Genomic DNA, 24,457 nt, shown 5'->3' on the forward strand with positions numbered 1-24,457 from the left:
TAGGTTGGTGGGTGAGGGCTTCATGAACACACCTACTAGGTGCCTGCTGAAAATACAGTTCAGAGTCCTTCAACGGTCACACCAGGCTAGTCCCTGTTGATACTACATATAAATCCCAGGGGATTCGGACTAGCTTTCTAGTCCTCTCTCTCCCTCTTGACACGCTAATACTTAGGCAGCGCACAGCTGCAAGAGTTTTTCTCAAACACTATGGCAGAAAACCATGGACTAACCTTTAGCGAAGACGACATCAGTGAAATCCTCGCTGACCCCGCCTTCCTTGCTGATTTCAACATCTCAACCTCTATAGCACATACTACCGACTGGGAGACACTGACTGAAAAGAAACGCAACAGAATCAGAACTATACTACATGGAGTTATCCTGGCCCAATACCTTAGAACTAACACAGCACCCAAGGGCCTCCTAGTGACTAATGCCCCCAGGATTTTACTAGATGACCCCGTCTTTAGAAAAGCCTGGGCCCAGATCGCATGGCACTGCACCAGGGACTGGATGGTACTTATCACAACAAGCATTTACAATGCAACAGTCTCGCCTTTGAAAAAGTTAGAGCTATTGGCATTGTAAATGACAACATTTTTATATGTGTTGGTTTTGAAAATAGATAAATAAATGGCACTGTCATTTACAATGCCAATAGCTTAATCTCTCGCAAATGCCACACACAAACACACAGACCCACACAGAGTCCCACACACATACATACCTACAGAGCCACACGGAGAGCCACACACACACACAGAGCCGCACACTTCCAGTAGTCGATGGGCAGCGTGGAGCAGACCAGCACCCAGCCTGACAGGGCCAGCAGGAAGGCCACGATCTACCCCGCCATGCTGGCCATGGTCACCGGCGAGGGTCACAGGGCACAGGTTACAGAGCTGAGGGCAGAGGGGTGAGAGCTGAGGGCAGAGGGGTGAGAGCTGAGGGCAGAGGGGTGAGAGCTGAGGGCTTAGGAAGAGCTGAGGGCACAGGGCAGGGTAAGAGCTGAGGGCACAGGGGTAAGAGCTGAGGACAGAGGGGTAAGAGCTGAGTGCGGAGGGGTAAGAGCTGTGGGCAGAGGGGTAAGAGCGGAGGGCAGAGGGGTAAGAGCGGAGGGCAGAGGGGTAAGAGCGGAGGGCACACGGGTAAGAGCGGAGGGCACAGGAGTCAGTGAGGGCACAGGTGTGGGCAGCGTGGTGAGGGCTGGAGGCCTGGGTTGAGGTCAGAGGGCACAGGCGCCAGAAGTGAGGGCCTAGGAAGAGCTGAGGGCAGAGGGGTAAGAGCTGAGAGTACAGGGGTAAGAAGTGAGTGAGGGCCCGGGGTGAGATCAGATGGCAAAGCAGCAACTTTGGCCTCTGCATTGTCTGAAATAATAGTAAAAATGTCTCCCTAGTACTCGTTTAGTGCCTTTGGTACTTAAATCCAGCAACTCCAACAGGTAATGAGCCAAGGAAACCACCCTTGCCTCCATGAGACGATCAATCTGTTGCTCTCCCACCACTAGTTGCAAGTGCTACTTCTGTGTGGGTGCTCTGTTTGACACAAAGTCACTTTCTACAGCCTTGTGTGGGTTTGAGGCATGTCAGGTGCCTGAATGGCATAAATGTTCCCTTTACAAAAACTTGTGAGCACTTCCCAAGACTGTGTTGTGGTCCGCAATTGATAATATGTGCTAATCATTAATATGCGATGGTTATTATAGGCGATATTACACGTCTGTGTCCTATTGGTCATGCTTACAGTGTCCAGTTCCTGAACGCAGATTCTACAGGATGTTCGGAACAGGCAACTTAGTTAACAAATAAGACATAAGCAAAATATAAATCATTTCTGCATACATATATACTGACATGATGCTTGGGAAAATTACGTTCGATTGATTAAAACCCTCTATATAAAACCCCATATGTATATTTAAGTGTCAATATTTATATGGTCTACTGTCCACATCCTCGGTCATATTTTCCTCATTGCTTCGCCCTCGGATTCTTGTTCACCATCGCTCCTCACCTGTTAACAGCATCCCGCAGCTCAGCTACCATCCATTTCATGTCTTTCCCTCCACTGTTGATTTATCTTCCAGGCTTATTTCGGCTCCCCTTTTAAACAGACCCTCGATTGCCAACACTTCTATGCTTCCCACTTTCATAGAGTACTTTCTATTGCCATACGCGCTCTTTCGCCAATGCTTAATTGTGTTTCTTTATCACCCACTTGTTTCTCCAACATACCGCTTTCTACTGCGCAGTCTTAAAACCCTGTTTCGCTCCCACCACTTTACTCAGACTACATGTGAATCTCGCTTCTCGGTCTCCTCTTCGATTCTATCTTCACTTCAGTCTCCTGACTGGCCTCACTTCTTGGCCCATTCACTTTCTGATGGTCCCCTCACTCACCGACTCTTGGATACCACTTTCTCCCCCCTACCATCCAGGTATTCTCCTCGTTTGTATCTGTAACGTGTAAGTATGTAAATTTACTCATGTACTTGGTTCTATCGTGAAGCGCTCCGACACCTTTGGGTAAAGTCCGCGCTATATAAAATTGCATAAATAAATAAATACAATTTCTCCAGTTGCTTTTTATTGTACTCGCTGAGCCTTTCCTTCTGCTCTTACCCATTCGCTCGCTGTGTGGCTGAAAGTGTAGAGCGCTACTTGGCTGGCTACGTCCAGAATTCCCCGAATATAGGGATCATGTCTACGCAGAGCAGCCAAGCTAATGTCCAAGCATCCTCCAGGAGCAGTCCGCTCACCGCTACCCCAGAGGCAGCCATCTTCCCCTCAGCAGGCACCGGCGCCATGGACACAGAGAGTGGACTAGCGCCGCACTGTTCAAACCTGTACACAATAGCCGAAACTACCATTTTAGGAAGGGATACAATGGGCCCTGGGTGAAGAGATTTGAAGCGAGGAAAATAGAGTCAAGTACAACAAACCTTAAAAGCGAAGAGTTTTACACTACCTGTTGAAAATTTAACACTTAAACATTATTAACACCTTGGCTGCTAGGCGTTTTCCCCCTCCTGTGCTGGAAATTGCCATTTTGATGGTGTCATGACAAGCTCAGCTCGTCATCAGCACAGCTCAACTGTGCATCATGACGAGCTGAGCTCGTCATGAGCATCGAAAGGGTTAAAAACAATTCGTAATACTCGATACTTAAAAATATTGCCACACCTGTCAAATCCAGCAAGCTAATATTCCACAACGTAAGGCAAATGTAATTTTTGACCTGCTTATTTAAGTATTTTACACTATCTAGTTGTTAGATAATTGACAAAATGTGGACAGATTTCGCAATTTCAACATGGCCGCTGAGTTTACACATTAAGAGAAGCCTCTCGAACTGTGATTCTTTAAGTATCATTGCCACACGCCCACCGCCGCGATGACGATCAGAAAAGGGTGGAGAGGGAAGAAATCGCGGGAACGCCCACGAATCTGGTCCGGCCATGACGGACAGATCTCTGTTCCAATGGCTAGCCTCCATTTATGGAGCTAGCCAATGGAACAGAGGGCGGATTCCCAAGCCACATAGTATTCTCATTAGGTTTTCGCCTGCGCGAAAAGCTGCGCAGTGCGCAGCTTTCACTTAGGCGAAACCTAAAAACTGCCAAAAGATTATCGGATACCATCATAATAGACATTCAAGGAACCGAAAGCCACTTCAAGACAACCATAACATCGTTTAAGAAAAAACATGATGATCAGAACAAGGAGATGAATGAGTACAAAGACTACCTAACCCAGGCCAAAATCAACAAATTCAACAAAGACTTGAAAAGATTCAGCGATTCCAAGACATACCCCTACTCCGATGAGACTACGTCCCACCCTCCAAGGCGGACACGGACAATGACTCCTCAGGCGACAACAGCTCAGCCTCTAGTGACTCAAGCTCCGGGTCCCACAGACAAAGCGGCAGAGGACGCCGCGGACGACAATGGCCACAGACGTGGCAGGGAGCCCAACGCGGGCAATTCTACGGGGCACCATCACTATTTGGACAGATACAACCTCCCTACTATGGATACCCACCCATGTACCCTCCAGGACCCATGTCGCTCTTTGCGAGCAACCCCAGACCACAATATCCTTTTTTAGGACATGGCCGCAGATCAAGAGGCAGAAGAAAGCAAACCCCACAACAGCAAGTACACTGGGCCGAGGAGGAGAACCCAGTGAGCGCCAACACACGCCAGAAAGCCAGGGACCTTCCGAGCACCAGCAAACCATGACCTCATTGGTATTATATTTATCTGACACCCAACTAAGCAACAAAGAACGGAGTGTCCTAGAAAAAGGACTATCATTTGTACCAACGTCTAGACTAGACAAGTTCAAACTACACGCAGAACTAGCAGAATTTTTCCGTAAACTCAAACTCAAATCGTTTTTTGAGAAAACCACTCCGGATGATAACAACACCAACGATCACCCTAACCTCACCGGCCTGAGACCAAAATCAACCTTCACTCCACCTCCTGCCACAGTACCCCCTGAAATCACCACCTTTGAACAAGGGGTGTACACAGACATTGAGAAATTGAACCCCAGAGGGTACTTCAACAACCTGTCAAAGGAAGACAGACATCATCCAACGTCTCTGTAATAATCCTACCCTAGCCATTAAACCAGCTGACAAAGGGGGCGGCATTGTTCTCTTGAACAAGATGGATTACGACAAAGAATGTGGCAGATTACTGAGCGACACTCGCAACTACAAAAAACTCCGCCAAGACCCAACACCAACACTACGAATAACTATCCAGAAGTTGGTCAAAAGAGTCAGTCATATGGAATACATTTCCAAACAGGAGGCGGAATTCTTCTGCCCCAAGAAAGTAAAAGTGCCCTACTTTTACACCGTATCCAAGGTACACAAAGGTACTCCACCACCACCAGGGAGACCCATAGTGTCGGGCATTAACTCGCTCTTAGAACCACTATCACGATACTGTGACTACTTTCTAAACCCCCAGTACAACAGACACCGACATACATGATTCATTCCCTTTCGTCATGATGGGATTCCCCGGTACTTTAAATATTTGTAATAGTGATGAAGGAATACTGATAGGAATAGACTAGAACAGGCCTAGGCCTCATAGTTTATTAACCTATCATAGTCATTATTAAAAAAAAACACAGTTTTTCTTTAGCCAATCAGCATTGAGTACCCTCTACAACACCCCTGAGAGAAGCTCAGAACCTCAGATTTTCTACCGCACGTGCTAGGAAGTCTCCTCTGAGCTCTACTCCGTTTTCTCCAATCTTCAAGAAGATTTTCTGGACTTAAACTCACAGAGAAGTGATTTTATTTGCTATATTCTCTCAAAACTGATATATTTCTGCCACTTATATCTGTTGTTTGCCACAAATAAGACTGAATCATGTCAGAAAAGGCTAAAAAGGCTCTTTCAGAGTGTGTGTCACTTGTCTGAAAAAGAAACTGTATGTGTAAGACCCTCACATAGAGTGCGTTTATTGCTTACATCCTTCTCATAAGGCGTCCGACTGCAAGATATATAGCGCCTTCTCGAATAAGACTCTCAGAAACCAGGAAGGAAGGCTTCTTAATTGGATCCAAAAAATGAAAACCAGGTCTGATCTTGTGTCAGACTCATAGAGCCAGCAGTCTACGTCATCAAAGATTTCCCTCAAAAGAGAAAGGTATTCATCACACTCTCTCAAGGAACCCCACTCAAAATGTACCAAAAAGTTCTCTCAGGATGTCTCCTTAGAGCACAGTAAAGGGTCTCTCAGAAAGTTCAGCCTTATAAATCTGTATCTGAGCCAAAAGCTCCACCTCCAGACCTTACATTGACTTTTGAAAAGCCTTCTTCAGAACCATCTACAAGTTCTCTGCCACTCAAGAGGGGATTTGCCGTCGACAACAAGGGGATGTTCCTCAGGGGCGTCGATATCATTCTCTCAGCCTTGTCTGCATCAACGACATCTGTCGTCTATCAAGATCCCGATTTTGTCAACTAACCCTCTGGCATCGTCAACGAGAATCTCCTCTCCGTCACTAAAGTTAAAGCTGCTGACTGAGAAGTTGCAGTTGACGAGACGGTCATCATCGGCAAAGACATTACCGCTATCGATAAAGACGTCGCCATCGATGAGGTTGTAAACGAGGTCACCGTCGATGGTACCAGCACCGACTAATTCGATAAGGAAGAAAATGCTGCAAGAGGAGATCACATTGCTGAGCCCATCGTGGTCACTGTCGACGCAGCCTATCTCGTCGATTAGGGCTCCTAGATCACCAGCATCAGGACCAAGGTATAAATCACCATTGCAAATGTCTATCGCCTCACCGAGGGAGACCGATATTACCCCAGAACATACATCACCAAGTAAAATGACACCTTTTTTACCCACTCATCTTCTGAAAGAAGAAGATTTGGAAGAGGATGGCCCCTTTAGACCTGCATATAGTCCATCAGAATTGCATGTCAAGTATCAGCCAGAGGACGATGAGGACCAGGAGCAAGACGGATACGGTCAAGTTTACTATGCACAGCCTGAGCCAGGCCGGCAGTACTATCATCAAGAGATGGTGACAGTGCCTTCTGCTTTAATTTCAGATCTTTGGTCAATGCTTGAAGATTACTGCCACCGTTTCCCACCTGAAGTTCCGGTTGCTGTCTCTCTGCCTCTAGCGGGGACACTGGTGCAAAGTTCTTCGCCTACCAGACAGTCACTCCCAAACACTCTGCAGTCTGTTCCTCTCCAGGAAACCGTTTCTTCGGATGAAGAGTGTGAATAAGGAGAACTTTGCGACACAGGCGCAGAATGGGATAATTATTCGATCTCTCTGCCTGCTTCACCTACACCTCCTCTGGTAGACTCTCTCCCCAGACGATATAGGAGGATTTCATAATCTTTTTCAGTGAGCAGCACAGAGATTCACTTTACCTCTTCCTTCGAAGCAATCTGCCTGTTTCCTCTACGATTTTAAAGAACCATATTGCACATCCATTCGAGCCATACCGACTATCGATTACATCTGGGAAGAGGGGATATGGATTATGAAGACTCCTGCATCCATACCGGCTGTGCTTCCGCACCTCGACAAAAAACTACAAAGCTACAGACAATGCACTTGCGTGCCTTACGGGACATCTGAAACCAGACTCAGTGGTTATGCTGGCAGCTCAACGCCGCTCAAAGAACCTAGTAGCACCCCTTTCGGCTCTTCATAAAAAAGACAGCAGGCGTCTAGATTCAATTTGAAAGAGGTTTTCATCAATGTCAGCATTGACGGTGAGAACAGCAAATTCTCTGGCGATTTTGGGGCGCTACAATCACCAGATGTGGTCTTGCATAGCTCCCTACATTGATCAACTACCAGAGGATGTTAAAGAAGAGGCAAAGAAGATATTACACGAAGGTGAAAGAGCATCCAATGAAATAATAGATTCGCCCATGGATGTTGCCATCACTGGTTTCAGGCAGTTGGCAGGAGCTGCGGTTCTCAGAAGAGATGGCTGGCTTAAAGCCACCTCATTCCGCTCTGAGGCTAAAAAAAAAATCTGAGACCTCCTATATGATGGAGAGGATCTTTTTGGGAGTCAAATGGAAGTAGCCCTCAAATGAATAAAAGAGGACACAGATACCGCAAAGTCTTTGGGGTCACTCCAATTTCGCAAACCACCTTTTCGTGGTTACTGTGGGAAAGGACAACAATCCTATAGGGGAAGCTATCCACAATACTGATATCCTTTGTACTCATCAAGTCACCAGTCTTATCGGTTCCCACTTCCAGCAAAAACAGCCTCCACAGACATCCAATGTTAGACCTAACAGAGGAAAGGCAGCACGACCAGGCAGGGATGGGGGCCATAAACAATGATCTCTCACAGACTCTGGCTCCAAATCCCTCACCACATTCTCCTCGTTTTTTCCCATCAAAAACTTTCAAACTGACTGGAATAATTTTCAAACACCTTCTCCAATGGCAAACCATTACAACGGATAAGTGAGTCCTACGTCTGATAAAATTTGGACACACACTGGAGTTTATTCGAAGACCACCTACAACCCCGCCCCAGCCTTTTCACTGAAAATGCCTCACAGATCTTCAAGAAGAAGTCCGATAATGCTCTCAAAAGGGGCGATAAAAAAGATCCCAGTCTTTCAGAGGGGCATAGGTTTCTGCTCCCGTTTCTTCTTAATCAGAAAGAAGTTAAGTCAGTGGCAACCAATTCTCAACCTCTGAAGCCTCAATATTTACCTGAAAAAACAATCCTTTCGGATGATTTCTCTGCACGAGGTTCTGAGTCTTCTAAACCAATTAGATTACATGACTTCATTGGACCTCCAAGATGCGTATTTCCACATCCCTATTCATCCAAAGCACAGGAAATATCTGAGGTTTTTGGTTGGCAGATCCCATTTTCAGTTCAAAGTGCTCCTGTTTGACCTCAAGTCAGCACCTAGGATTTTCACAAAATGCCTTGCGCTAGTCGTAGCATTCCTCAGGCAAAACCAACATCAGGTCTTCCTGTATTTGGACGACTGGCTGATAAAGGCATCTTCCGAGTCAGCAGCGAGAGCATCAATACAAGTTTGCACAGATCTTTTCCGTTGACTGGGTCTCACTCTCAATCTGGAAAAGTCCAAGCAGACCCCATCACAAAAGATTGCCATCGCATCCAGCAGTTTCAACTGCCTTTGCATCCTCCACAAGACCTTCAAACGGATACCACCCGAATGCAGAAGGACCGTCACCCACGCACTCATAACCAGCAGACTGGACTATGGCAACGCCCTCTATGCCGGAATCAACAGAACTCCTCTACACAAGCTCCAAACCATCCAGAACTCTGCAGCCAGTCTCGTCCTCGGGACCCCATGGCACGAACACATGAGACAACACCTACAAGGCCTCCACTGGCTCCCCATCGAAAAGAGGGTAACCTTCAAACTTCTCACCGCCTAAAACCCCTCCACAACATCGGACCCAAATACTTCAACGAGAGAGTCTTCTTCCACGTACCCAAAAGGAATCTCCGCTCCACCGACCTCACCCTGGCCGAGACCTCCCTCATCTGCAGAAACCGAGCTGGTGGAAGAGCCTTCTTCTATATTGGGGCCAAGACCTGGACCGAGCTCCCAGTGAACATCAGACGCTCTCCTTCCCTGCACATCTTCAGGAGGAGCCTCAAGACCTGGCTCCTCAACTGAACTTGAGCTGCAACACCCCCCACCTAGCGCCTTGAGACCCTCACGGGTGAGTTGCGCACTTTATAAACCCCTGATGGATTGATTATTCCTATGAGCAACGCTAGACACGGATTACTTAAAAGCATATCCTGTGGAATATCAACAGCGACAACTTCTCAGGCTGGTGGCATCCGTAAAAGAAAAAAAGTCTCTTGGAAATTATGTCTTAGTGCATATCTCTGATCCCATTTTGTCGCCTCAAAATGCGACCTATTCAAGAGTAGCTGGACAATCAGTGGGCACAGTCCAAAGGCTTGTTCGATGACATGGTCAAGGTAACCCCACGAATGCATAAAGGCCTTGGAGTGGTGTTTAGACAAAAATCATCTGTTGGTAGGGCTATCTCTCAAGCATAAACCTACACCCTTTGTAATCACCAAGGAAGCATCCTGGAGGGCTGGGGAGCTTACCTCCAAGAACTGCAAGTGAGTGGCAAGTGGCATCGGACTCAGTCAATCGCATACAATTGTCCTGGAATTGAAAGCAGTCCCTTTGGCTCTTCAAGCTTTTCTTCCCAGAATACAAGGTTCGTCGGTGCTTGCCGAATGGACAATACTACAACAATGCATTACATAAACAAACAGGGCAGCACACGATCTCATCAACTATCAAGAATGGCGCAGAAGTTATGAGAATGGGCTATAACTCTTAAAATCTGCATCGAGGGGAGCATGTTCCAGGAATACAAAACACGATTATGGATACACTCAGCAGGCTCACAACATTGTGCCACGAGCAGGAACTACACCAGCAGACTGCACAACATCTTCAGCTGCTGGGGCACCCCAGAGTTGGATCTACTCTCAAATCTTCCGGAACTACAAATGACAGTACTATGCAAGCTGCCATCCCCAACTGGGGTCATGGGGGAATGCTTTTTCGATTGCATGGGCCGGCATCTTTGCCTACGCCTTTCCCTCCCACTCCGCTCCCAGGGAGATGAAGAACGAGCCCTGCAAGCTGATTCTCATCGCTCCAGAATGGCCACGTCAACACTGGTACATGGAATTGCTTCTCCTCTCCCAGGTCCCACACATCCGACTACCAGTATTCTCCAACCTCCTCAGATGAACCGGGAGAGATCCTCCATCCGGATCCCCGACACATTCACTTATCGGCATGGCTTCCAGTATTTAGAATTTCCTGATGAGTCGAGCTATCTTGGCTAGAGCAAGAGTGGATAGTACCAACAAAACTTATCGCTTCAAGCGGAAGCTTTTCTGTACTTGGTTTTGCCAACTAGAAATACATCTGTTTTCCTCATCTCCAGAACAACTCTTGCCATTTTTTTTCCTAGAATTGGCGCAATCAGGTTTGGCACACACTTCTATAAAAGTCCATCTAGCAGCCATTTCTCATTACAGAAGGACAATTTCCTCTCCACCGATGTGGTCCTCTAGGATAATCAAGGAATTCCTCAAAGGTTTGTTCCATACCTACCCCCTCCAATAAGGTTTCCAACTCCAACATGGCAGTTAAATATGGTTCTTTCACAACTGATGAAGCCTCCTTTCGAACCGATTCACAGGGCAGAGATTAAATTCCTATCGTAGAAGGTATCGTTGCTTCTTGCATGAAGTCATTAGGTCTCGCACAAAGGATCTATGAACCCATCCACATAGCAGGGCACATGCTGGACAACATTTTTGGCAACATGGGCCTATCAATAGATCCCTGCGGGCACTGCCCTGGACTGATCATTTCGCTCTCAAATTCACTACTAAGGTGATAGGTAGAAAGCCCCAAGGCAGACTGGTTCCGGGAGAGCATGGAGGAAAGTTACCCTGGGGTTGTTGAGCCAAGTTTTCAACCCTCTTTCGACACAGCTGAGGCAAGTGATAAGGTCTTAGAAATATGGGAGGCGTCCATTGAAGACACTTTAAATACTATTGCGCCACTTAGTCACACGCACGTAGGAAAGAGCTAGTTCAGCCCCTTGGTACTCTGAGACTTTTAAAAAAAAGAAAAGACTCTGTGCAGATGTCGAGAAAGGAAATGGAGTAACACTAAGAAGCGAGAGGATAAAGAGGCCTTTTCAGTACTACATAAAGTATACTTAAAAAAACTGTAACCAAGCCAGAAGAGACCATTTAGGTCTGCGAATTCGGGAGGCAAAGAACTCCTCCAGGGAGCTTTTTAAAATTCTGAAGGTGTTCACAAACCCTAAAGTAAATACACCCTCCATCACTCCTACACAAACGCTATGCAATGATCTGGCAAATCATTTTAAGGACAAGATAGACAAAATAGCGGTAGGAAAAGCTTCTGGGGAGATAACTCTGTTGGGAGAGACCTCTCACTTCCCAGACTTGACTCCTTCATTACCATCACCACAGAGCAAGTTCAAAGCCTGTTGGAGCATACAAACTCCGGTGCTCCCACGGATCCGGTGTTGCCATTTATAATGGCTGAACTTGCCCCAATCCTTGTCCTTTCACTAACCGAGGTGTACAACATTTCCTTGGCTACAGCCACCTTTCCCAGAAGTTTGAAAAGGGAACACATACACCATCTACTTAAAAAGGCGCTGTCAGACCCCACAGAGTTGCAAAATTATAGGCCAATCTCCCTCCTTCCTAGCAGTTCAAAGGTCATGGATACATTGGTAAACAAGCAACTTATGGGATACTTAGAACAGCATAATTTACTCGACCCCTCGCAATCAGGATTCCGTGCAGGCCCTAGCACAGAAGCGGCACTGGTAGGAGTAGTCGACACCATCAGGATGTTACAGGATAGAGGGTCCCCTACTATGATGGTGCTCCTGGATCTATCTGCTGCCTTCGACACCATCTCCTACTATGTCTTATTGGACAGGTTATTATTATTTATTATTATTTAAGAAGCTTATAAAGAGCGCGGCTACCCCCGTCGGGGGTGTCTCGGCGCTAAGAGTACAAGTTAATCACCAGAGGAGGTTACCTGGTTCAAAACCATCTAAAACCTGGGGCTGCAGAGGCGGGAGATGGGTGTCGGAGGACGAGCCTGGTCATGGATGCAGAGTTTCCTTAACAACAGAACTCAGTGTCCAATTAGTCACATTCGTCTCCCAGACCACGGCAGTGGACAAGGGGGTGCCGCAGGGCTCAATCCTAAGCCCCACCTTATTCAACATCTATGTGGCCCCGCTTGCAGCCATCATAAGATCCTGTGGCTTTGAGAGACTCTCGTATGTGGATGACACACTGGTGATAGTCCCCATCGAAAAAGACCCAGAAAAGTCTAGAGTAAAATTTAGGTCCTGTATGCTGCAAATCGCCAACTGGATGAGCAAGAACTTTCTGCACTTAAATTCCAACAAAACAGAGATCCTTCTGTTCGGAAAGGCTACGGAGATTTGGTCTGCAGAATGGTGCCCACCGGAATTAGGGTAGGCACCTAACCCTATGGTTCAGGCTCATAACCTGGGCATACTGATAGACAACAAGCTCTTGCAGGAGGAGCAGGTGAAAGCAGTATCTGGAACCTGCTTTGGTATCATACGGATGTTGCGGAATAGGTTTCCATGGATCCCTGTGCAGGACAGAAAGACCTTTGTACAGGCCCTACTAGTCAGCAGACTAGATTATGGTAATGCACTTTTAGTAGGAATCAGGGATGACCTCGCAGCAAGACTACAGGTAGTGCAAAATACAGAGGCTCGGCAATTCCTTAATAAACCTGGGCGTACCCCCTCCCGCCCTCTGTTACAACAATTGCACTGGCTACCTGTGAGAAAGAGAGCTGTGTTTAAACTACTGGTGATGGTGTTTAGAGCACGGCAAGGGATCGATCTGCTCTATCTAAGGAGGAAAATAACAGCTTACAAACCGGTCCGTGCACTAAGATCTAGCAACCGGAATCTGCTTCTCCCCTGTAAAATCAAGAAAGCCAAATCGGGAGGACGCACATTTTCACATCTTGCCCCTCTCCATTGGAATCGTCTGCCGGATGAGTTACGGGCTTGCCCTAGTTTGGAACAATTTAAGAAGCTCCTAAAAACATGTCTCTTAACTGCCGTAAGTCCTGTCCTGGTCAACAGCACTGTGTTGCCAAATGCGCAGAGAGATCCCTGTCAGGATGATTAGTTGCGCAATACAAGTCTTAAAATAAATAAATAAATAGGTGTCCGCCGGGAGAGTAAGTGAAATGCAAGCTTTTGTCATAGAAGAACCATTTTCGCAATTCAAGGCTGATGGTCTTCTCCTCCGCACAAATCCAAAATTTATACCAAAGGTTCCTTCGGACTTCCATTTCAAAAAGCAGTTGGTACTAAAGTCTTTCTTCTCAAATCCATCAACTGCAGCGGGAAGAACCCTCCATTTGCTAGACGTCAGGCGTTGCCTAAAGTTCTATCTGCAAAAAACAAAACCCTTTCGCAAGTCTTCTCAATTATTTGTAGCATACATCGCTCCGAAAGAAGGTTTCCCACTTTCTAAGCAGAGTAGAAATAAGTTCCTTACCTGTAACTGTAGTTCTCCATTATTAGAAGCTTTTATAGATTCACATGCGACCCACCATACCTCTATTTCTCTATATGAGAGTTAGCACTAGTGCTCGACAATCTGAGGTTCTGAGCTTCTCTCAGTGGTGTTCTAGAGGGTGGTAGATGCTGATTGACAAAAGGAAAACTTTGGTCTCTTTTTTAATAACGACTATGATAGGTTAATAAACGCTGAGGCCTAGGCCTGTTTTAGTCTATTCCTATCAGTCTTCGTTTATCACTATTACTACTATTTAATGTACCGGGGACTCCCACAATGACGACTGGGAATGATTCAAGCATGTGAATCTATGAAAGCTCCCAACACTGGAGAAATACAGTTACAGGTAAGTTACTTATTTCTTACTCAATGCCTAGCCAGAAGTGATTATCTCCAAAGACTCCAACCTTAAGGGTTGGGGAGCACATTCAGGCTGCTTCCCATTTTAAGGCTAAGGGTCTTCTTAGCATGAGTTGTTGCACACCTGTCTCCTAGAATTGATGGCAGTTCAGTTAGCGCTCAGTGTGTTTTACAAACTCGCTCATAACAGCTCAGTAGTCTTTTGGGCAGGATACATGACCACAATGTATTCCATTCAAAAGCAAGGGGACACACATTCACCTCAGTTGTTCATCTCGGCTCAGACAGCCCGGTCTTGTATCATTCACAATCAAGTCTTTCTCCAGGCGGAACACATTCCTGTGACTTTGCAGACCCCCTTAGCAGAACATATCAACAAACACCTAAGTGGGAGAACAACAGTCGGATATTTCAAGAATACTTTAATCAATGGAGGACCCTGATGGTTGACCTGTTTCTGATGTTTACGAACGCACAATGCCGCAGCTTGTTCTCCTGGTACCCGCACCCATATTCGAATGGCAGTGCATTATCTATAAATTGATTAGGGACATTTACCTGCTCTCTTCCACCACCACCGCTGATACTGTATTGAGGAAAATTAGACAAGTGTCCATGAGGCTCATTTTTATAGCAGCCAAGTGGGCACAGCAGCTGTGGTACGCAGCACTCCTAGAGATGTGTGTACATCCACACAAGAAAAAGAGAAATTTACTCACACACTTACTCAGCACTAACATCCCAAATCTCAGGGCGCTGAATCTTAAGATTTTGCCCTGTTTAGAAGAGTGCACATCAATTCTGGAAGAGGCTCCCAAGCCTACTTCCTCATCTTTTATGCAGCCAAATGAAAGAAGTATGTCTGCTACTGCCACACTCTTAGCAAGCTGTCTCTGGAGTCCTTGGTGCAAGACATTGTCTGTTAATGATTGCACTAAAAAAGGCAGACTTAGTGTACTCTTCAGTAGGTGTATATTTAATATATATGCCATTAATAGGAGCTTTTATGGAACACTTCAAGAGCGATTCCCCATAGAGTGCCAACAGTCCCCCCTGTGGGAATTGAACATTGTTCTTACCAGACTCCTGGGACCGCCATTTGAGCCTCTGCACCCTTTTCCACTACAGTATCTTTCATGGAAGGGTGGCCTTCCTCATTGAAAAGCTTTAACAATAGGGGACCTTTAATTCAAGTGCACAAAGATCATGTCTTACTTAGAACAAACTCTTGATTATTTCTTAGTATTGCCTATCCGTTGCATATCATTCAAACAGAAATGATTTATATATTTTAACTGCTTTAACATTTTTAGCCCCCATATTGGGCTTCACAATGAAACGTAAGTACAATCTGCAGTGCATTACAGTCCGAACCAAATCTCTTTGTTGTCCCCCACCCACAGTTACCTATCTAAACATTCTAAAAGTGTCCATACAGTTCGTTCCTCTTCGGTGAACCCTTCAATACCTCCCTCACCTGAACCACCCATCAAGTTCCCTACTAGAACTTTTTATTTTTTTTATTTTAATAAAGTTAATCACTGTATACAAGTATACATAGACGGTCCTGTTTGACATCTTTGGATTCACTAGCTTGCACCTGTATGGGAAAAGCATTCTGAGGTTGGACACTATTACCTAGTGCATTGTGGGTTTCAGGCAAGGATCACAAGTCACCTCGAAACCGGAAATTTCACTTTGAACTAAAACAACTTGCAACAATAGATGACAGCAGGGTGCAGGTCATAACGTCTACAACACACCACATTTTCTTTTTGTGTTTACTTACTTTCTTTTATTTAATGTGCTTCTATCTTTCTCTCCACTGTAGTGCCCCACATATATAATCTAGCCTGCCAGCTGTGCTTATCAGACATATGTTTCATAATTTCCATCTTCATATGCTTCTAATTGATGTTTTTTCATGTGTGTTCTGTTACCTCCACTGTTCTGCAGCCTGTCAGTTGAACTGTTCAGATCATGGTCGCTGCGATTCATTCACCAAGCGCTGCGTGTGCGACCCATTCTGGATGGAGAATTTCCTTAGGGTGCAGATGTGGGATGAGGAGAGCAACTGTGGTATGTGTTTCTTACCCTTTATTTTTGTACTCCATTGAAACTGGGCAGTTTTTTAGTTTTCAAATGAGGTACTTCTGAAATTCGTAATAATGCAATTATAAACTAATCTATTAAAGGTCTCTTGTTACATTTTTTTTTGTGTGAAAACTCCGCTGTCCTGCAATGGATCGCTGTGATTGCTGGTTACAAATGTGCCCAATGGCCGCAAAGTCAAAAGGTTCCGACAGAAAGGTCGGAATTGTGGCGCAAACTGTGTTATACAGTCAATATAAAATGAATCTGTCCATATTGGATACTTTGTGCCCTCTTGCCAATGAGTTGACAGCGTATCTCGGCATCCGCAAAAAGGTCACCCAGTCTGTGCATTCACCAAGTGGTTAGAGTCCGCATGGTAAGTGTCTCTCTAGTCATCGGAAGCCAGTGGTTGTCAGATAGAGGGATATGGGGAGAGTACAAATGAGTAAAACCAAGATATCGGTGATTCTGATCCAGGCCCAATGTGTTCGCTGGAACGTCTATACTTATTAAAGAGTCTGGTTAGGCCTCGGGACATAATTGTGGAAAGTGGGTTTGGGTGGCCATGTGACAACTCTGGTTTCAAAAATTGTAAGCGTGCATCAGGATGGAAACAGTGCTACGCAAATGTGCCTGTGCTACTAAATATTAGTGGGGCCCAGAATTCCCTGCGTACATATAGCATGATTAAGGTTTGCCAACTAATTCTTGGTTGTCTACTGGCCCACAGTAGTCGCATGAGCATACTATGTAAGGTGTCAAAGAAGCCATTTGTCAGAACTATAGGGATGTTCTGAAATAAATAATAAAAAAATTGATGGCAGTTCTATCAGTGATCGACAATTGGAGTTTAATCCACTGATTGATTTGAGATGACAACATATTGATTGTGGGGCAGTAGTTCAGGCGTACAACTTGGGAACTATGTTGATGTAGGTAAATATCTAGGTATTTAGGGGGATCTGTACTCTATTTTAAGGGGAACTCAAGGGGACAGGAGACTGTGGCATTCGTCAAGGGGAAAATCTTGGATTTACTCTAATTGGTCGTGAGACCTGAGACTGTCCCGAAGCGGACGACCTCGCAAAGAAGAGGGGGATGGTTGATATCGGGATCTCTAATGAATAGAATCACATCATCCGCGTACAATGATGCTAAAAGGGGTCCGCTGTGAGAGCATAGTCCACATGCTGGTGGCGCTCCATGGGGATCCATGGCGATAATCAATAAGAGGCAATAGAGGGCACCCCTGTTTAGTGCCACGGGACATTGTAAATTGGTCAGTTTCAGATGCTATTCACTTTTAGTCAGGCCACTGGGGCAGTATTCATTGGCCGAACAACATTACGGAATCACTTGGACACTCCAAGCTTTCGCAATGTGGCATGTGGAATGCCTTTTCGGCTTAGAGTAAAATCTCTGCGGTGGGGAGCTCAGGATTGATCTGATTGAAGTTCGCAAATAGAGTTCGAAGGTTAACCAAGGTGGAGCGGCTCAGAACAAACCTGGATTGTAATGGGGAAATTATCTTATCCATAAGGAGGGAGAGGTAAGTAGCTAGGACTTTTGCTTGAATTTTATTATCTTGGTTCAACAAGGACAGTGGCCTCTACGAGGTGCAACTGTCTGGGGGTTTGCCTGGTTTTTAAGTTCAAAGGGGATCACTGCCTTATGCATTGTCGGGTGGAGGTCACCTCGCTTTAGGGATTCTGAGTAGACTTCCAGTAAGTGGGGAATCAGTACTGTCTAATAAGTCTTATATAAAGTCCCAGTAAAACCATCAAGACCCGGGGCACTCGTGCGACTCAGATCATCAATGGCTTGCAAAATCTCGTCACCAGAGATAGGCGAGGCAAGGAACTGCTGCTGTCCCCCCTGCTGCCAAACCATGTCAACCTCTGCAAAATTATGTGGTATTTCGTCTTCGGCAGCGACACATTGCGATGCATATAAATGAGTATAGTAAGGGAAAAAGTATTAGGGATGGCTTTGCTACTTGTGATGCAGGAGCTATCCTCAAGCTGGAGGTGCTTAATCAATGAAGCATTTTATGGGGGATGGAGCAATCCGGCCAGGTCTCTCACCCTCTCCATACACCTGAGGTCATGCATATTTGCCCAGGTAGTTAACCTCACAAGTAGCAAGGTCCTGGAATTCCTTCATTAGCAAAGCTTGACGACGATGCGGGGTCATCAGCTAGTGTCTGTGTGTAAAGATCCTTCAACGCTCGCTCAGTGGCTGCTTGCTCTCTGCGGATGGAGCAAAGCACCCCTGAGCCCTGTATTCCTTGTCTGGAGTTTGAGTGACAGGGGCTGGGGGATTCCAGGAGACAGGGTGAGTCAGCCCAGTGGTGAATAGAGAGTGCTGCATCTAGATGGGAAGGAGGAGTTGCACCTGGGACCTGAATAGGACTGTGCCTACCCTCCACAATACTGGCTCCACCTCCTGTGGTGTGTCTGATGTCTCTGCCCTGCACTGTGAAGGAAAGAAGGAGTCATGTAAACAGAGTGCTCCAGGACTGACCAGAATTAGTTTGGACTAGGCAAGGGACCCTCTGCCCTCAGAGGACAAAGGAATTTGGGGTATAAGTATTGGGACCCTGATCCCAAGAATTTAGATCACTTTGGACAACAAGAAGAAACCTTTGCTGAGGAGGGGAACCAGAGAAACTTAGAAGAGATTATACCTAAGCTAAAGTACTGCTTGGGGGATTGGCCTGAAGTGGTTGCCTGTCTGCCAAAGAAAAGAGAAAGGCACTTTGTGTGCTTTATTCAACTTGTGAAGGATCTCCAAGGGCTTGAGAAAAGAGCTTGCCTCCTGCTGAAGTCTCAGGGACAACAGACTTCGACCATCAGCTCCCCAAGAGTTCTTTGGAAGTACCTGCTGCTGTTTTGGGACTGCGTGTCGCAAGGAGCTGGAAGCGTGACTCAAGAAGAAGTGTGTCGCTGTCGCAGCCGCTGCCATCGCATCCCGGAGATGACACCGCCGTAGCTGTCGCATTGCACCGCATCTCAAGAAACGTCTCGCAACCCCGGAGAAGTGTGTCCCAGTCGCAGCCGTCACATCACGGAGATATCGTCGGTGTAGCTGTCGCATTGCACTGCATCACAAGAAACGTCTCCTAACATCGAAGAAGCGTGTCGCTGTCGCAGCCGCTGCCGTCGCATCATGGAGATGGCGCCGCTGTAGCAGTCGCATTGCACCGCATCACAAGAAGCGCCTCGCATCCACGGAGAAGCGTGCCGCCGTCACAGCCGCTGTTGTCGCATCGCGGAACAAGGGTGTCGCCGCTGCAGCTGACACATCGAGCCGGGCCCTCTCGCAACATCGGAGGAGCGTGTCGCATCATGAAGGAAGCGCCATCTTTGTTTCTTTGCACCTGATCCTTTCTGCATCACCATCCCTGCAACACTTGTCGCATTTTAAGATCGAAAGAGAGCTAAGATAATTCTACCATTTTAAGTACAGTATTGTGGATTTTTGTCGTTTGTGGTCTTGTGTTAAATCTATATAAATAATACTTATTTTTAATATACAACTTGTGTGGAGTCCATCTGTAGTGTTGTCACTTGATTACTGTATGTGTTCTCAAATGCTTTACACACTGCCTCTGAGATAAGCCTGCCTGCTCGTGCAAAGCTACCAATGGGGTGAGCAGTGGTTATGTACCCCTTTACGCTGACTAGAGGCAATGGTCCCTATTTGTCACAAGTACCTACCTGTGCCAACTAGAGACCCCCAAATCTTACATGAGCACATTGAGTTTCTTGTAAAAATGCTATCAGTACGCCTTGCCAAGTTAAGTAATACTGGAACTGACGTCCCTTCCATTTCGGGGGTTGGCCAGCCCCTGTACATTTAAAGTCATGCATTTCAATGTCAGTCTCTCAGACTCTCCAGTACACGGAGTCATCTAGTTGGGCTGCTGGGGGTCGTTCTGCCCCATTCGAGAAGGAAATGGCTGGGGGCCACAAACTGGGACCGGCAAGAATGGATTAGAGGTTTTAGGAAGGTGGATATCTGACTTTTGCCTAGTGTTTTGCTGGTTTTCGACATAGTTGGCCTGGGATCCTGCTATCCAGGACCCCAGGCTTCCGTCTCTCTCTGTTAAAATTGTCTCCATGTACCTTAGATACATATCTAATTGGCATTAGGTCACTCTTGTAAGTCCTTGTACAGTGTACCATAGGAACCCAGGGCATAAGTGCACCCAAGGCCTACCAGGGGCTGCAGCATGTATTATGCCACCCCTGGCTGGCCATCCAAAACTGACACAACTGGCTGATAACACAGCTGGGGCAAGGTGATGTAATCACCCTTTGCTTTAGATATAGTATACCTATATGTAACCCTAAAATGGACACATATCCTCCTATAAGTCACTCCTATGGCAGGCCTTAACAATCCTGGAGGCATAGTGCTTGGAATGATGTGAGATGGTGCTCTAGCATGAGCTGAGCTTGTCTGCAGCTTTCGGAACCAAGTCCTTTAGCTGTTTCCATGATAACGCTATACCATATACTCTTAAGTGCATTATAATCCTCGCGGTTATTGCTAACTTAGGCATAGCATTATCAAAACATGTTGAGTAAGGTGTCATACGAATTGGAATACTACCACCTCGCCAGTTCTGGCGAGGGGGGTAGCATTCCACCCTTTTAGAGGGACACGACATGTATGTAACTGTGAACCCCGGTTAAAGTTAGCTCGAGCCTCCGCATCACAAAATGGATGCTGCCACCACAGACACAAGTCTGACCTCCTGCTGCTGGGAGTCCTTCCAGCGAGGGAGGACTGGACAAAGGGTTTCCTGCCTTGGGAGGTGCTAGCACCACCCCAGACAGGATTTTGTGTATTAGGTAGGACAGGCCTGAAAGGAATGAGACATGCCTGGGGCACACAAGGTGTCCCTGTGCATACACTGGTTCAAACCAGTTGCTGGGGCACTCCAGCCCTGGCGCGAAACCGGACACAGGATAGGGGGTGTAACCACCCCCCTTCCTGGTCCCACCCATAGGAGGGACCTAGTCATCCCCTTTAGGAGAATAAAGGTAGGAGCTGGTCCCATTCCAAATTAGATTATCCTGAATTGAATCTGCAAGAAAAAACTCTGGACTTCGACGTTCTGCTCCACAGAAGGCTGAAGAAATCTCCCTTGTGGCCAAGGAGTGAAACCCTGCACAAGCAGGCACCATCAAGCGTTCCAGCGGTTCACTTTGTCGTCTTCCCTGGTGGATTCAGACTTCAGAGCCCGACGAGACCCGGACTTCCAGACCTCTCCGACCTCAACTCACATCTGCAGCACAGCTGAGATCCGTGGGTGCGATAAGACACGTGGGACCAGCCATCTTGAAGAAACTGCACTTCGCTTCCATGGGCCTCCTATTACTTACCTAAGGTTAGGGTAGTGTAGTCCCAGCGATCCTACAGCCTCTGGATAGCTTCATTTCATCTATCGATTTCCTTATACCACTTGTTTAGTATATGGTTTCTCGTGCCCCTAGGGCACCATTGTAATTCGTGCAACTTAAACATATTTTTCTTAAGTCTTGTCATGTGCTTAGCCCTCAGATCTCATAAAGAGCTCAGAGGTGTTTGTTATTAATAAATATCTTGTTTATTTTTATAACAACCTGTGTGGTGTCCTTTCACTTCGTATGCAAGGGGTTATATGTGGTAAAACAGCTGGCTTCACATGCCAAAAGAGTTTAGCCTAAGACTACTTTGTCCATGCTACCATTAGGATAGCTGGTCTATAAGGTTGACTTACAACATATAAACCATAAGGGTTGTTTGGACTGATACAAGGTGATCACTAGTACTAGTGAGCATCATATATCAGGCCAACTTCTCACAGAGGTCAACAGACAAGTAGGGTGAATATGCACACCAGTGCAAAGTCGTATCTAGAGGTAAGTAGTTGCTAGGCCCGTCGCCAAATGCAGGCAGTTTTGCAGCACCCCAGAGGCAACGCAGTGACAGTAGAGCCTCCCAGACACAGCAATTTTCCAAAGATTATATAAACCGGGGGTTCATACAGGGCATACCAGGCCAGAGCACTTGGCGCTCAGTGATGCTCTCGGGGACCACCAAAGGAGCACAGGGCCAGCTTTAGCACTGTTGGCGCCCTGTGCGACAGTTTGTTGGCGCCCCCCCCCCAATGACCACCTCTACCACGGATTCTCTCACTAGCACCCTTATAACAGTGACCAAGTCTCCATAACCACTCTCCCTCAGATGCATTTTATTAGTTGTAAAGTGTCACTCATACCAGTGGTGGGTGTCATAGCACTTTGCATCACACACACATTGAATAGCATGCTACTCGCCCCCCAAAAAAAGCGCTTCCAACACCCTATCAGGGGTAACAAGCGCTATATAAATTCAAACCTTTTTTTCCTCTTCTATCCTTCCGTATCCAAATAACTGACTAATCTATCCACCACTTAAAATCCCTTTCATGTTTCACTATACTAATTCAACACTAAACCTCTAAGGGTCCCGGAGTAGCGTGCTACTCGCAGAAAAAGCGCTTCTACGCCTCGTCAGGGGTAGTAAGTGCTACATAAATGCAATTACAATATAATACATTACACAGAGAAATGTTACAAAAGCCAAAGGACTAAAAGTGTAGGAGTCACATGTCATCCATACTGGTAGGCTGTATAGTTTGAGTGATTAGTGTGGAGAAGCGCAAACTCCGAGTCGAAAAATAAAATGCATAGTTAGGAGTTTTCTTTAACGCCTTAACCGCGGCGGTTTTTCCGCCGTGGTGCGGGCGTTCTAAAGGGTGGGCTGGGCTCGTCAGCCATCCACGCTGCGAGAGGGCGGAGCTGAGGGCGGGGAATCGGAGGTAAAGGCAGCTCGAAGTGCGGGAGTCGCGCACTAGACTTCCTGCTCTAAGAATTGTTGTTGGACATTGCTAGGAATTGTTATCCCTGATTTTTAAAACTACTGCTTTTAAAATTGAAAATTGCACTTTCATTGATTTTTCAAAACAATTACTCGCTTCACCCGCCTAACACTGCTGTTTCCGGCTCCCTCGGTGGCTAATAGACACTCCCCCGGTAGCAGCCAATCACGCTGTTAGAGGGCGGAGCTGAGGGCGGGGAATCAGAGGTAAATGCAACAGGCCGTGCGGGAGCGCAGGGCCCGGCCCTAGGGGCTACTCACTATGCCCATTTTACCTTTTACAGAAACGTTAAAAAATGTACATTCTATTCATCTGTGCCCCACCTGTGATACTTTGTCTCTTCTCTCTGAACATGAAATCTTGATGAAACTGACCATTTTTTGCGAAATCCAGTCTTCTATAGCGCCCAAGTACTCTCCACAGAACCCGGCTAAATCTGGGGCCACGTCCTTATCTGTTTATTATCTTAATACCCGTTCCCTTGTTAAGGATCAGTTGGATATTTTCTGTCTTTTGCTCATGGACAAACCTAGCATTCTCTTGCTGACTGAGACATGGCTTACCGCTGACTCAGCCCCTGATATGCTGGCGGCCATTCCTACTGACTATTATATTATTCACGCATACTGCCAGCCTGGTAAACCGGGGGGGGTGGCAGCTATCATTCAGTGATTGCAGGTTTTGTTCTCTGACATGCTTTTCTATGAAGGATACTGAGAATATTGTAATAAATCTTGAATCCTCTCACGATTCCTTTGTCTGTGTTTTAATCTATAGGCCCCCTTATCAGATGCCTCCTTTCCCTTGGCACCTAGCGAACAGATGGCTAAACTTAAAATTGATCATAAGGTTCTTCTCGTGGGAGATTTCACTTATTGGCATAAAGACCTTCATGAAGGGCCACAATCGGCTGAAATGACTGACCTTCTTACTAATTTAAATTTTACTCAACAGGTCATATCTCCCACCCACCAAAAAGGTCACATTCGTGACCAAGTCTGGACCAAAGGCCTGACCAATTCCACCCCCATCATTGCACAATGCATCTGGTCTGACCTTCATCTGTTGAAATTTACACTTAAATTTCCATCCATTGTGGGCCCAACGCCGTGCCTCACACGTGAGTGCGGAGGATTGGTGTGGAAAGAGGTCTTTCGCTACCTGGGGATCTGGATAGCGAAGACAGAGTCAGAATACATGCGTTTGAATGTCTCGGCTCAGGTGGAGCGCCTACGCGGCGACGTCGAGTACTGGAGGACTCTTCTTCTGTCCCTAATGGGGCGAGCGGTCCGATTTAAAAAGATGGCCCTCCCCGTCTGCTCTATGGGCTACAGAGCGCACCGTTCATCGTGCCAGAGCAATTCTTCTGTACGATTGATTCAGAG

The 24,457-nt window shown here is 46.4% G+C and overlaps 1 protein-coding gene across 2 annotated transcripts in view; it reads left to right on the forward strand.

The window, feature by feature from the left end:
* The window catches only part of KIAA0319L (KIAA0319 like), a 962,229-nt gene that overhangs the window by 772,021 nt on the left and 165,751 nt on the right, over positions 1 to 24,457 (forward strand). For both annotated transcript variants that reach the window (XM_086956507.1, XM_086956508.1), the window contains exon 18: positions 16,022 to 16,144. In XM_086956507.1, the coding sequence (XP_086812633.1) occupies positions 16,022 to 16,144 (123 nt within the window). The remainder of the gene's footprint in view (positions 1 to 16,021; positions 16,145 to 24,457) is intronic.

This window comes from Lissotriton vulgaris, chromosome 2_1 (assembly GCF_964263255.1).
Source record: "Lissotriton vulgaris chromosome 2_1, aLisVul1.2, whole genome shotgun sequence".
In the NCBI taxonomy this organism is placed as follows: Eukaryota; Metazoa; Chordata; class Amphibia; order Caudata; family Salamandridae; genus Lissotriton; species Lissotriton vulgaris.